The sequence below is a fragment of the Galleria mellonella genome, unplaced genomic scaffold, assembly GCF_026898425.1.
Source record: "Galleria mellonella isolate WM207_F2 unplaced genomic scaffold, CSIRO_AGI_GalMel_v1 utg72, whole genome shotgun sequence".
In the NCBI taxonomy this organism is placed as follows: Eukaryota; Metazoa; Arthropoda; class Insecta; order Lepidoptera; family Pyralidae; genus Galleria; species Galleria mellonella.
Window position 1 is genome coordinate 440,001 of NW_026442144.1, and position 14,659 is coordinate 454,659.

General features: G+C 29.7%; 1 protein-coding gene across 1 annotated transcript in view; it reads right to left on the reverse strand.

The window, feature by feature from the left end:
- LOC113516758 (cAMP-dependent protein kinase catalytic subunit 3) overlaps positions 1–14,659 on the reverse strand; it is a 60,750-nt gene that overhangs the window by 2,101 nt on the left and 43,990 nt on the right. Inside the window, exons 4-7 of the mRNA XM_052900907.1 lie at positions 12,383–12,628; positions 8,053–8,234; positions 1,935–2,012; positions 1–1,398 (exon numbers count right to left, since the gene is read on the reverse strand). The exon at positions 1–1,398 is cut by the window's left edge and continues 2,101 nt beyond it. Coding sequence (XP_052756867.1) covers positions 1,273–1,398; positions 1,935–2,012; positions 8,053–8,234; positions 12,383–12,628 — 632 coding nt within the window. The 3' untranslated portion in view covers positions 1–1,272. The remainder of the gene's footprint in view (positions 1,399–1,934; positions 2,013–8,052; positions 8,235–12,382; positions 12,629–14,659) is intronic.

Consider the following 14,659-nt stretch of genomic DNA (forward strand, 5'->3'; position numbering starts at 1 on the left):
AAGATTGTTGATTTTATACTATTTATACGTCTTTCACGTCGTTAAAGGTAATCGTAATAAAACAATCGTATCACTCAAATTGTGGCAACTCATGGCATTACAAGGAATAAATACCATTGACAAAAAGTTATGTTACTATGTAACTAAATTACTAATCGATTCGATCGCAATACCCAATATTTGTGCTTTTTTTTGTTTATGAGCCACTTAAATATTAATAGGTACTTAGTATTATTTAAAACTTCTTGTAAAATTCTAAAACACTGCTGCTCATAAGATAATGCAGACAATTTCAAACAAAAGTAAATATCTTAGATTATTATTACAGTAGTGTTTACTAAACGAAGAAATTCAGTTAATTAATTAGGTATCTAAAAAGTATTTATAAATATAAATTTTTAGTGCTACATTTATATCCATATTACAAATAATTTATAAAAGCAATTCATCTTCTTTAAAATTTGCCAGGTACCTAATGCAAACGTGCCAGTGTTACGTCAGAGACTATATTTTACTATAATAATATAGTGTAAATATATAGTTCCCACTGACTGGAAGCGCTCTCATAACAAAAATAAAATATCTACATACAAAGCTATTAAATATAAATGCACGCGTGACGTCGCGTTCTATACGCGACATATTTTAGAACAATTAATAAAAAAAAATATAATTACTCATATATTATACATACATTTGTGTTTGATAATGAATATATAAATTGGATAATATATATGGTATACAAATAATAACTGATTTAATTTATAAAATATAATAGGATTTACTAAAAGTATTTGCGACGCACATTTGACGATGACACAAACGCACTGCGAAACTGTAATTGCAGTCTCATAAGATCTTCCAGTAACGGACTGTTAATATATTTTACTATCAATAAACTTCAACGTCCTTTACTGCAAAATTCTACTAGTTTTAATAGGTAAAACTTCTAATAAATTATAATAAAACATTAACCCAATATTTACATACGCCAATGAACACTTCACATTTGACGCTGTGCGATAGTCAAAAAGATCTTCATATAAAGAAAGTTTTTTAAATACCCAGATCAACTATCACAACAAAGTATCTTAAAGACTACCTTAACAACCATAACATTAATGTAAATGATTGTTATCTATATATTTAACTTTAGACCTCTGATGATATTATGTACACAAAGTTCCTTATAAAGGCATCTTGATATAAACTAAGTGTTCCAAAAGATGACTTTTCTTAATTATAACCACAGTTGAATGCGTGAGTTGCCCATCAAAAATTGGCGAACAGTTTAAGTTCATCTGGATCCAACGAGCGTACCGCCTTCCAGTCGGTCTCTGGGTACTCATCAAAGTTGGAGGTGTCACCTTCGTAGGAGACTGATGGTATTATTGGTGGCTGTTAACAAAAGAATAATAATTTAAAATTTTACGTTTTCAACGGCAAATGTGTCTAACTAACCCATCGGGGGGAAAGGGATTGTTAGTAATGGAAAATTTTACGTTTTCAACCTCCTCGCGGTTCTCCCTGGAAACTATCATGGTTAACTGACGAATTCATCATGATCGGGACCTGTTTTCATTCTCATCTATCACCCTTCACTGGTGCTATTGTCATATCCCGTTAGCGCAGGCTAAATTATAATAATCCATAAATTGCAGTCATAAGCATATTTTCATATATCAGCCGTGCACTACTGAACACAGGCATATTTTACTTTTTATAAACAAATTTAAAATAGAAATAACATATCTTTTTTTATACAACTTAAATAAATTATTATTATCAGACATGAGCAGTACCATGAACACAGACATATTTTATTTTTTATAAATTAATTTACTTTTAAAATAAAAAGTAATGTATCCTTCATACAAAATATATTTATTGCTAAGTTACTATACTATAAATAAGTATTCACAGCCAAATATTACCTGTAATTTTTTCATGAAAACGTCTGCCCAGTCGATATGCTTAAACCACCTATGCCTCTTGACATCCTCTGACCCGCACTAAAAAATAAAACAGACCTTAAATATAATATACATATAATAATAATTATTTCAGGTGTTTAACATGTCAACATAAAATCGTTAATAATCCTGAGAGAAAATGACATTTGCTTTAACAATTAAGGTCGCCATATTCATTTTATTCTATCATTGTAATAATAGAATCTGTAATGAAATTTTATATAACGTTTTTTTGACAATTAATTAACATTTCCTAAATGAAAATCACTAAATAAAAAATAAATAATGAAAATAGCTATAATCTATATTTTTTACATTTGGTATCATAATACTAAGTATATACTCGTATTACCGTCAATGTATTAAACAAGAAAGGAGATAAAGTGTACTCAAAGAGTCATTATGATTAACGACGATGGTAATGCAAGTCACTGGTCTCACGAGCTACCTAGTTTTCTACAGTAGTTAGCGTATTTGCCAGACGTCCACCGCCATAACTCAACCGGACGCAGCCGTTTGATGTCACCGCCGGACACTTGACTGATGGCTTTCTAAACATCTGTGCGACATCGCAAAAAGCTCGGTGAAAATACACAACCACTAGAAACTGCACGTTTAAAAATACAGACCACCGCTCTTTCTCAAGACGTTTCTTAATGCCATTTAAATTTTTTTTTTTTAATGATTTCTATCGTAATATTATAAACAAGAAATATTGATGTATGACCGATAAAATATTGAACGGTTTATTGAACTAAATAATTTTGTCGGTTTATTAAATAAATAATAACTAAATAAGTCGATTGCTCGGGTACCTCTGTCCCATTCGTGTTTCAACCGTGAAGCAGCTGTGTTTACATGGCTGTATTTCGGTTTGAAGTGTAGGATATGGCGTGAATTTACAGGGTACAGAGGAATAACACCTGAGTCCTCAGGAATAGCAACGCATGGGGGGTATCGTGGGCGAAACAGTAAACTCTGTTATGTCCATGGTACTGCTCATGTCTATAGGCGACGGTTACCACTTTCCATCAGGTGGACCGTCAACTTGTTTACCATTTTAAGTTGTATAAAAAAAAAAAATCTTATATTATCCAAATCATTATACAACTAGTTCAACCAGTCAATTGTTATGTTCTCGTAGTACTATACTAATTCTAATAATTCTTTAATTTTGGCTCTTCAGAACCCGTTATATCCTATTTCAGTGAACGTTATTACTCGTAGTGTATGCTTGCGTAATCACTAAGAAATACTTATCATATTAAGATAGTCAAAAATATTACTATAAAATTGTAAATTTACATGGAAGATATTTAAAAAAGTAATATTAAAAGTCTTAAAAAGATCAACAGAGGTCAACACAATAGTTTTTAAAACTTTTGTCTGTCTATCTGTATATTTATTCTGGTATCACGCGAAATCTACTGAACCAAATTAAATGAGGTTTCCACAGTTGTGTTCCAGAAATAAATTTCATGTAGCATAGTAAAAACTGTAATTAAATTTCACTCCCAAACTTCAATTTCACAAGTCAAATAGTCTTTGAGTTTCCTGATTCAATCAGTGTGTTAAGTAATCATAATTTTTTTTAGATTTTCGAGATCATTATACTTAATATACTTGGTATATAACTAACTCATTCTCATCACGATTCCTTCAAAACAAATAGTTTTGAATGTTGCAAGAATCATGACCACGAATCTTGCTACAATTAATTTAATTGTATTTAATTATGTATATATTTGATTTTAAATATTTAAATTTGAAGAATAGTATAATAAAGTATGTTACAGAAGCATACAATGTGAAGTTATATTATACTGAAGTGACTATCCAAAAATAAACATTATTTCAGCCAAGGAAAACCGATCAACTTTTCAATTTACAAAACTCTTGTATACAACTTGACATGTATGAGATTAGAAGTTATATATGGAAGCAGCTGGAGAACAGCCAACTGTAAGAGCTAAATAAAATATTTTTTGTACAGAATCGAGTTTAATGAATCGAGTATCAAAGCGGAACTGTTACACAAACAGAAAATCGATTAGTCTAATAGTGAAGTAATTTTTCTTAGCAGAAAACACGACCGCGACCGTAATTTAGTTTCACCTACTTTGCCACAAAATCTTTTAAACAAATAAACCCATGCATAAATATATATAATAAAAATTAATCAAAGGAAATATTTGCCTATTTTCATGACATTAATATTGTCCATGAACATTATTAAGTGTAAATTGTTTTTAATGTCCATAAATAATGTATATGATCTACACTTCAAGTAAAATTATCAAATGAATGAAAACAATCATATAAAAGTCTACTATAGTTATATATATTCTAGGCAATTTATAAATATCTAATCTCAAATATTATAACTTCTTTTTTTTTTTTAATAAAAGTGAATAATAATGAGATTTTCACACAGCATATACTTTTGATATTGTGCGGCGATTTTTAGCTATCCATATTTTATTATTTTTTTAAATATATTGACAGTTTCGTGAATGAAAAGGTAAACATTTAAGTTTGTTTTTTACAAAACGACAGTCATGAGAATGAAACTGGAATAAACCTTATTGATTAAAAAAATATTGAAGTCTGTTTAAATTTTATTAAAAAAAATAATCTTTTTAAAGTTACTTAAATACTATTTAAACCTAATATTACCTACCTACCATAGAACTAAATACTTAATATATTTTACATTGATCGTTTACCCTTCTACTTATAAACACTAATTTATTCAACCAATAATTAGCACACGAAATATTTTTTGTCGAGACATTAAATAATTATTTGACAATAAATGTCATTGTTTACCAGAATATGTAATTTTATATTATTATAGTTTTTACGCACAACTTCATTTGCATGATCGAGATATATTGATTGATTGGTATTAATAGCTTAAGATATATAATAGCTTAGATTCCCCACACAAATGCTTCGAGAAAAGCGGGTCAACTTTTTTGTACAATTTTGCGTGATAAATAGTATTTTCATTATAACTTCTATATTTATTTCATTTTATTATTTATACATCTTTTTAATAGGTAAAAACTCATTTTGTTTATTAAATAATTAAATATAAATACGTCAAGATACATTATGTGCGTAAGTATATAGAAAACTTATTAAAAACGAGTCAGCTAATTTGATAATTAGCTGACAAAAATTTGACCCATTCCTAAGACTCGATGCTGTAACATATCTATATAATCTAAGAGTAGTGGTAACAAAAAAATAAACAAACAAACTCACTCTATATATTTATAGTACTAGCTATATCCCGCGACTTCGCACGCGTGATCAGTATATATGTAAAGTATCCTATGCATTAAGTTAGAGAATATCCTACCCATAAACCAAATTTTATTCAAATCCCTTCATCCCTTCAGTAATATTTATGTGAAAAAAGAACACACGTTCATCCTTTCGCATTTATTATATTCATAGAATTAGTAAGAACGTTGATTTCAGCCCCTGAATGTATATCCCTATATCTAATGAATAATTTAAGTATCTAACCACAACTGTACTATTTTCATACAATTTAATGTACTCAATTAAAATATGTTCGCAGTCTAGTTTTCATAGTTATTTTAAGATACACGGGACTAGACACTATGTAGATATAAAAATCGGCCGTGCGTGACGTCATCATGTCTTGTGACAAATACAGAATACTTCAAAACCATGGTACCTATCATTGAACATATCCCATCGACTATTATGCTTCTGCATCCAATAATCTCACTGCTATATCTACAGAAATATATAGATAACTAATAACACGCAACTTTTGACGCTTATGTAGGAGCGAATTGACCGACGTTATATTATACGCATACCAGCTGCTTTTCACGAAGGTCATCGGATATACTTTGCAACATTTCCAAAATGTCTGTCATTTCTTTGAAAGTGTACTTAAACTTGTTTCTATACAAAACTCGACACAAATAATCCATACTACCAATAAATTTAAAATCTTACTGTAGATTCTACTTTTAAATTATTTTAAATACTTATAAATACTTAAATATAAATATATATACTTAATTATAAAACTTTAATATCAAAATTATTTATATACCTAAGTTAGTAATTGACGTTATAGCTTTTGATACATTTATCGATATTTAATTTGGAGTCAGATTTTTCAATATTCAAATCTGTCTGAACTTAAGCACAGAGGTTACCTAAGTAAACTTTATAATATTAATAAAGAAGTATAAATTTTAAAAATATAATGAATAAATCCATTAATCTTTTTTTTATGCAACTTAGAATTTCTAACAAGCTGACGGCCCATCTGATAGAAAGTGGTACCGTCGCCTGTAGACATGAGCAGTATGACGGACATAACAAAGTATACTGTTTCGCCCATGATACCCCCATTCGTTGCCATTCATAAAGACTCAAGTGTTATTCCTCTGTACCCTGTAAATTCACTGCTACATCCCACCATGCAAACCGAAACACAGCCATGCAAACACAACTGCTTCACTGTAGAAACACGAATGGGACAGAGATGCAAACGATTTTTGTGCAAAGTATCCCTCTGGTAAAATATAGTAATCTGTAGTAAATATTTTGTAGTCATTACAATTATGCAGGCGTTGGTATTAAATGGACATCGATATCGAGTTGTAGATTAATGTAAATCCCATCATTCCCTAAATTGAATTATTGAATCGAGTTAATATCTGTCATATAACAAATAAGAGGCGATATCCAATCTCCATACAAATATACAAACATATTCTATGCCGGGACTACACGGCCTCCCTACCAACCATTTTTATCAATAAAAAAAAACAGAAGCATAATCCACCCCCACTATTTAGATATCTATGGTTCCCAATATACAAACCGAAACATATACGTGTAGGTACAGCTGCTTAACGGCAGAAACACGAATGAGACAGAAGTACCCATGTAAATGACTAATACTTGTTAGTCTCGTTACTGCTAAATATAGATCGGTCTAAAATAGGTGCGTGAATGAAGATATATGCTTATTCTATTAGTTCAAAGGCAGGTCAAGTGCAAGGATAATTTAATACTTCCAGTAGGATCGTTAGAAAAACGTAGAGCCACGTACCTATAGTATCTCCCAGGGTGGAAAGGGATTGTTAGTAGTGGAGACTAAAAATCCCATTACTAGCAATATACCCAACCAGGTCGACTTTCTCGTGGTTCCCCCTGGAAACTATGATGGTTAACTCCTAATGAATTTATCATGATGGGCTAACTGGCCTGTTTTCATTCTCATCAATCACCCTTCACTGGTGTGCCGCCAGCGTATCCCGTTAGAGCAGGCGGGGTTACCATTCTATTTTCACCCATCAAAAATACAGTAGGTATCTCCGAAAACCAGTGTTGCATCGCCATCGACGTTTTATTGATAAACAATAACCACTTATTTGCAACAACAATCCGACATTAAAATATAAAACGGAACTTTTTGAACGTCATTACTATGATTGAAATATTGTAATGTATTCTCGGTGTTTCGAGAGAAAATGTTTTTATAATAAATAGCAAGCAATAATAATCTATTAGTATAACTAAAAATAATCTTTGCTTACTTATGAATAAAAATAGATGAAATAGCTTACAATATATTGCAATTGTTTTAATTTTAAATCAGACTGTTTCACATTTAGATTTACTTATGTACTCATAGGTACTACTGTTATATATAATATGGTACAACTATGAACTACTTGACGTCAGGGAAGGTAAGATTAAACGCAAACTCATCTATTAATAAAAAAAAATTATCTCCTAGAGTTATGAACATCGACATGAGCATCGCTGTTATCTTTCAGTTCGTGTTACCATCTCTGAGATGTAAAATTCTATAGAGATATCCTTATTTTAAACAAAGTTTAAAAAAATCTCAATATAACTGTACCTATTTATGGATGTTGTGAACCGATTTTCATAATAAGTTTTTCAATTAGAAGAGTTTTTTTCCGTGTTGGTATCACGTCATTTTTATTAAGATTAAAGGCGATTTATTCTAATAAAAACTTATATTTTAAATTAATATTAATATTATTACCTTCATGTTGCCAAGCCTTTTTGTTCTGTCTTGTACAAGTAACTTTTTGATAATGTCTTTCGCGATTTGGTCGAGGTGTCGCGGCCACTCCACTCGGCCGTTCAATATTTTCTCGTAAATTCCAAATGGGTTGTCGTCATAAAACGGTGGATAACCGACCAACATCTCGTAAATAAGAACACCTGGAAAATAAATAAAACAATCTTGACATTTAATCTCAAATTAGAAACACTTTGTTCAAAATTAAATATTACCTCAATGAATTATAATACACAAGGTACATGCGGGATTTGTAATTTGTTTTAATATTTTTATTTACAAATGTGCCCATGCAACAAATTGTCTGGCAAAGATTATAATTGTCCTTGATAAAAATTTTAAAATATTTTCGTTGTGTATATAAGATCAGTTTTAAAATTAGTAAAGCATAGTATCTAAATTCCGTTATTTTGATTTTTTAAGTTTCGATACAGTTCTAAATTTGAATGTGTATTCTCAAAATTTTTAATAATCAATCTATATCGATCAATACATATAATAAAATCGAAACTGATCGTTGTCTGTACATGGAAGATATATAAGAAAAACTATTATAGATGATTTTAAGAACGCAATAGAATTCAAAAGAATGATTTTTAGAATTTTTGTCTGTTTGTCTGTATGTTTATGCACGCTAATCTCAGAAAGGGCTTAACCGATTTGAATGCGGTTTTCACTAATGCATTGCGGTTTGCTCCACTTAACATTTAATATTTATTTTATTTCAATCGGTTCATAAATAAAAAAAACTTACATCAATCTAAAGAAAAACATATAAACTACTATAAAGCTACTATATATATACTGCTATCAGTTGAATTGGCTGAAACTTTTTATTATTATATGTATTGATTTTCGAAAATTCTATCTACTCGTGCGAAGCCGGATTAGATCGCTAGTCAGAGTAATAAATGACAATCTACTGGCAACCACTATTCACTAATACTGCCTTAATTATTATAATGTAGGCATGAACACATGCCTACATAAAATACAAACCGCCATCATTGCCAACATAAAATGTCAATGTGTAATCTATATAAATAAAAATTAAGTGCTGCGCGTTGATAAACGTATGACTTTATAAATGTTTGTATCAAATTTACTTATTTTATAGTATTCTTAAGAGTCCAATTAAAAATTTTAGGTAAAAATAAAATTAGAATTTAAACAGAATGACTTTTCAATAAAGAATCGAATAAAAAACGATACTTAACATTAAAATAAATTATAAAATATTGTTACCAGGAATATGGCAAATAAATTATTATTATTATTATCAAGAATGAAATGTGTATACTTTTAATGTCATGTCATATGAGTTTTGAACGTCACAACAAGCAAACTGAAGCAATACGAAGACAACAACAAATGATCACATAAATTACAAATGTGTGTAAGTGCAACACTAATTAAACATGAAACATTTTAAAGTTTATAGACTAAACATGTTGTGCCAAATTTTGTATTAGATTAAATCTTACACGAGTAAGGGACACGCTTCCTGACGTATTCGTGTATCTATATACGCAATTAAAAAGAATTTAACAAAAAAAAACTGCAAAAAAAAGTGGACTCTTTTTATCTTGTACGTACAGATAACTGATTTATTTTTAACTAATCTATTTAAAAACTTTATTCACATAACAAAGGTCAAGATAATATAATTCAGATTACGTCAATATTATTCTACTATATTGTACTAATATTATAAATGTGAAAGTTTATTTTTATAAATATCTTTGTGTTTGTATGTTTGTTACTCAATTACGCTTAAATGTCTAAACGGATTTGTATCAATTTAATTACATGGGTAAGTTACTTCCTAACTTAACACATAAGCTGCACGAAATAACTATTTTTATATATTTCCAAAGGTAGACTTTTTAATATACTGCATGATTGTGTGTATGTAATCTCTGTATAGTACCAAAATATACCCTTCACACATTAATATCTTCGCATTAATACCAAGGTGGAGGATTAGATGAAATTAAAGAACACGCAAACTTTCGTTCTATAAATTATTAAGGCGCAGATATAAATTGGCACCCATTTGCCATTTGAAGGTGAGAGTTGGTAAATATATCATCGCAGCAGTAAATAATTATAATGTAAACACAGCATTAAAGTGTCACAGACGATGGTTATAAAGCATGTAGGATGTAAGTGTGTAAATTAAATATATCTGACAATCAACACAGCTATTAAACCACTAGAAGGAACAATCCGTAATTCAATTCATAATCATCAAAGTCCAAAACACGTCTTTAAAATTTTCACCAAGAACGGAACTCTGATTTTTTCCACATTTAGCAAAATCAATCCAATTAATTTAAATACAAAACATGTTTATAAAAAAAAAATACAGAAAGTAGTCGAGCAAATAAAATTTAAATTAATAGGAAAGAAAGTCACAAACAAACATAATACCATTTCAAAATATGTGCATTTATAATACATTCACCTTGAAACTATTGTATGACGTCATGTTATTATATGATGGTACACGACTAGTTGACATTGGTAATGAAATACAAAACAAAGAATACATTATATTTACAGACGTAAACTGTAAAACTACTTTGCACAAATGAAAATGTACTCGAAAATACAGCTATTACACGTAAGTATTCAATTAGGTATGAGTATGTTTGACTTTCACCCCCATGAAACATTTCATGTTTTTTGTACATGCTAATATTTCTAATGGGGTACTAATGGGATAGCACAATTCGTTTTTATTAGGTACAGAGTTTTATGTGACCTTTGGGACAAGTAACACCATCGTACCAATTTCTGCCATGAAAATAATGCAGACTTGATTATGTTTTGGTAACAGATTTTTTTTGTTTTATTTATTCATAAACTATAATTTGTCAATATTAGTAATAGTAGTTTGATGAACTACGCTTATAGGCATGGTGTAGTAGTGTAACATAAATGGAAATACATGAAGGTGCTATGAGTATATGTATGTTATGGTATGGACTGTATATCCTATAATTCTGTTATTGCTCTCTATCAACGACATACGTAAATAAACAAATAGGTTGTTTACGTTTCCTAATAACTAATATTATAAATGCCAAAGTGAGTTTGTTTGTTTATTACGCTTTTACGCCTAAACCGCTGAATCGATTATGATAAATTTTGGTATAGAATTATATATGACCCTGAAGACGGTTGCAGGCTACTTTTTCTTGTGGATAATTTATAGGGGGTGAGGTAGGGGAGGAGTCGATTTTGTATGAAACTTTTTATTGCATCGTCCGATTTGGTTTAAACTTTCCAAAATTTTTGTTTAAAATTTCCAATTAAAGTATACATATTTCTTTTTTTAAAACTTCTTCTTAAAGGGGAAGGGATCTTTTGTAACTGTTTTATCTTTAACTATACCAACAACTAGAATTGTAACCAAAACTAATATTAAAGTGAGCGAAACCACAGGTAAAAGCTAATATACAATAAAGTGATGTATAAAATTTACACTACGACAAAATTTGTCAAATGAAGAGTGAATAGTACAACAGAGTAGTATTACAAGAAACTTAGAAAACTATGGTTAAAAAAACAAACTAGATTTAAAGACATTCACTAGAATATATTAATTTTATTATATGAAAGTGGAAGGATGCGACTACAACTGCAGGTCAAGAGTAGCCTCTCATAATCACATGAATCGATTTCTTTTAAACGGTACACGATATATTATGGTATATCTATGGGAACATTTGTTCTTATAAATATATTTATTTGTTCAATATAAAGACATGAAAGTGAATAAAGCAGAAAATATGTGTAAAAATCAAAGCCTTTGGTGTTCAATTATCTACAATAATATTTATATTTATTGTTTTAATAAAAATAATAAAATGGTTTATATTCGATATTTCGCTGAGTAATAAAATATAAAATAAGACTATCAGAAAAAAAATCAAAGTGACCAATACTGCCCGAAAAATAAACAAGCTTAAATATATCGACTATACTATATAAAGACTCCGTATAGACAAATGCAGTGTAGAACAACTTCCTACTTGATGTGTCAATGATCTCTAGTATGCTGTAGGAATTCTATGATTGTAGTTGGCTCAGATCGTTCCTTGAGGTAGCCAACTCTGCAGTGAAGGGGAGCAACAAAATAAAAGAGTCAAATCCCCTATATTTCTATTAGTTCTTATCATCACAGTAATTTCAGTCGTTAATTTATTTGCTGCTTTCCTTAAGCGATAAAAATAAAAATATTTATTAAAATAATAGAGGTTGTATCAATAAATTCAATACTGACCTAAAGCCCACCAGTCGACAGCTTTGTTGTGTCCTTTGCTCTGAATGATCTCTGGCGCCAGATACTCTGGTGTACCACATAATGTCCACGTTCGGTCTGTCAGCTTCTTTGCGAAACCAAAATCTGTGATCTTCAAGTGACCATCTCTCGCTAGCAATAAGTTTTCAGGTTTGAGATCTCTATACACGATATTGCGCGCGTGAAGATATTCCAATGCGGATACTATTTCTGCTGCATAGAAGTTTCCTGTGAAAGTAACATATCAAAAAGTTAATCATTTACATCTTGAAGCGTTTATAACATGAAATTATCTTAAACTATTACGTAACGAAAATAATATATTATAAATATGTACTTCATATACATAATATATATGTATACTCGTATTTACACTTTCTATCAAGTGGGTTGTCAGGTTTTAATGTAAAATAGCACGGCAAGTGACCACACTATCCTGAACGAACACAGAGCAAAACATAGTCATTGATTACGACCAATCGAAAAGAGAACGTTCCATTCTCGACGATTGGCCGCACTCTACCGGCTCACTTTGTGCATTTTCAGTCTACATTTTGCTAATAAAAAATTGTATACGTAGTTTTTCTGTGTATAAATAAATCTACTTTGTATCTATTATAAATAAATTTACTAAATTTTACGAAAATACGCAATAAGTTATTTGCATCCATTCAAATATCATCAGTTTAATGAACTTGGTAGTTTCTATTTTATCTTCTTAGTATATCCAGTTTATTTTTTTTATAATTCATAATTTTATTAAACTGTTACTATTAAATTAAGACAGCAGAAAAATATAAGGAGGCGTTTGAAGACACAAAAAACGCGACTGTAAAAATTTCTAAAACCATATATCATTTTAGCCAGTTTTGGATTGTTTATGACTGTCATACTTTAATTTGCACTATCATTCTGTTATAGAGAACCTCCTATAAAATCTATCAATATTTTAGAAACTACGTAATTTAAATCACGACTACATATCACTTTCAAGTAGATTAGGTATTTAAATCATTAGAAATTTTATTACAGAAAAAAAGCAGTATTTACAAAACGAAGAGTCTTTTTAGAATATCATGCATTATAATAACTTTATAATATAGATTTTGATAGTATTTAAATTTAGAAAGCTATTTTAATATACAAGGATATCTATATTTCTATGTCGAATATCTATAGTCGTGAATTATATCATGTTACATTAATATATGATATTAATGTCATATTTACATTTTATGTGAAATTTGAGCACAACAAATCCTATCTCAAGTAATATCGAGTGACGATGTAGTCTAAAGTGTTACAAATAAAAACAACACCTATTAATTCTAGTTTATTACATACCATTTCTATGTTGATTAGTTGATCTAAATAATTAAATTCTAATTTCTGATATAATTGCCACAGCAACTAGTAATTAAATCAACAAAGTGTTATCTACTAAATCGTATTGAAAACTACTAATATCTGCCTGAGGTACAAATTGTAATCATAGTAAATATGTTTTAGTTACAGTTTCAGTTTTAGTTTAATTTTAATAACAAACACTGAGAGACCTCGTATTAGTCGCTTGTCCCCATTGCTAACAAACCCCTCCCCCAAGTTCCTTAATAAAGATCGTATTAAAAATACAAACTTAAATGAGAACCAAAACATAGAAAATTTTCAGTTTTCCAAGGTAAACGAACTGCGCAAAACAATCACCTCCCGTTCCCATGGGAATTTCCAAATGAATCTGTGACGTTCCAACATTGTAAATCAAACTTGGAGATTTCCTGATTAGTACGCCAATGAATTGTTATTTCGCTTTTTTATTTTCATACAGTAGTATTGGTTTTATTTACCACTGTATACTGATACATCTAAATATATGACGTAATAATTTATAGAAAAAAAAACTAGTTGCGAGCGCACAGGACAACGTCTATTTTTAAGTTCGGAAAGTCAATGCCAATTGCTAGAGTTGAATATGTTTGCGTCTCGAACGTCACTACTTGTCGACTATATATATTATTAGTGTCACCCAAATGCTCGTAGGTACTCTGTATTAAGCTTACAAGATTTAAAACTACGTCTACGACAGACTCTAGCCAATAGCAATAGCGAGTTATTATTCTTAGTAGAAAATATCTAAACTTAAACTTCTAGAAAAAATAATAAATACTATAACTTCATATAGGTAGTTTTATCTCTAAACGGTTAATTATTGCTTCGTTTTTTCACAACAAACCCTTTATTCCTGCTATCGTGAGTATTTCA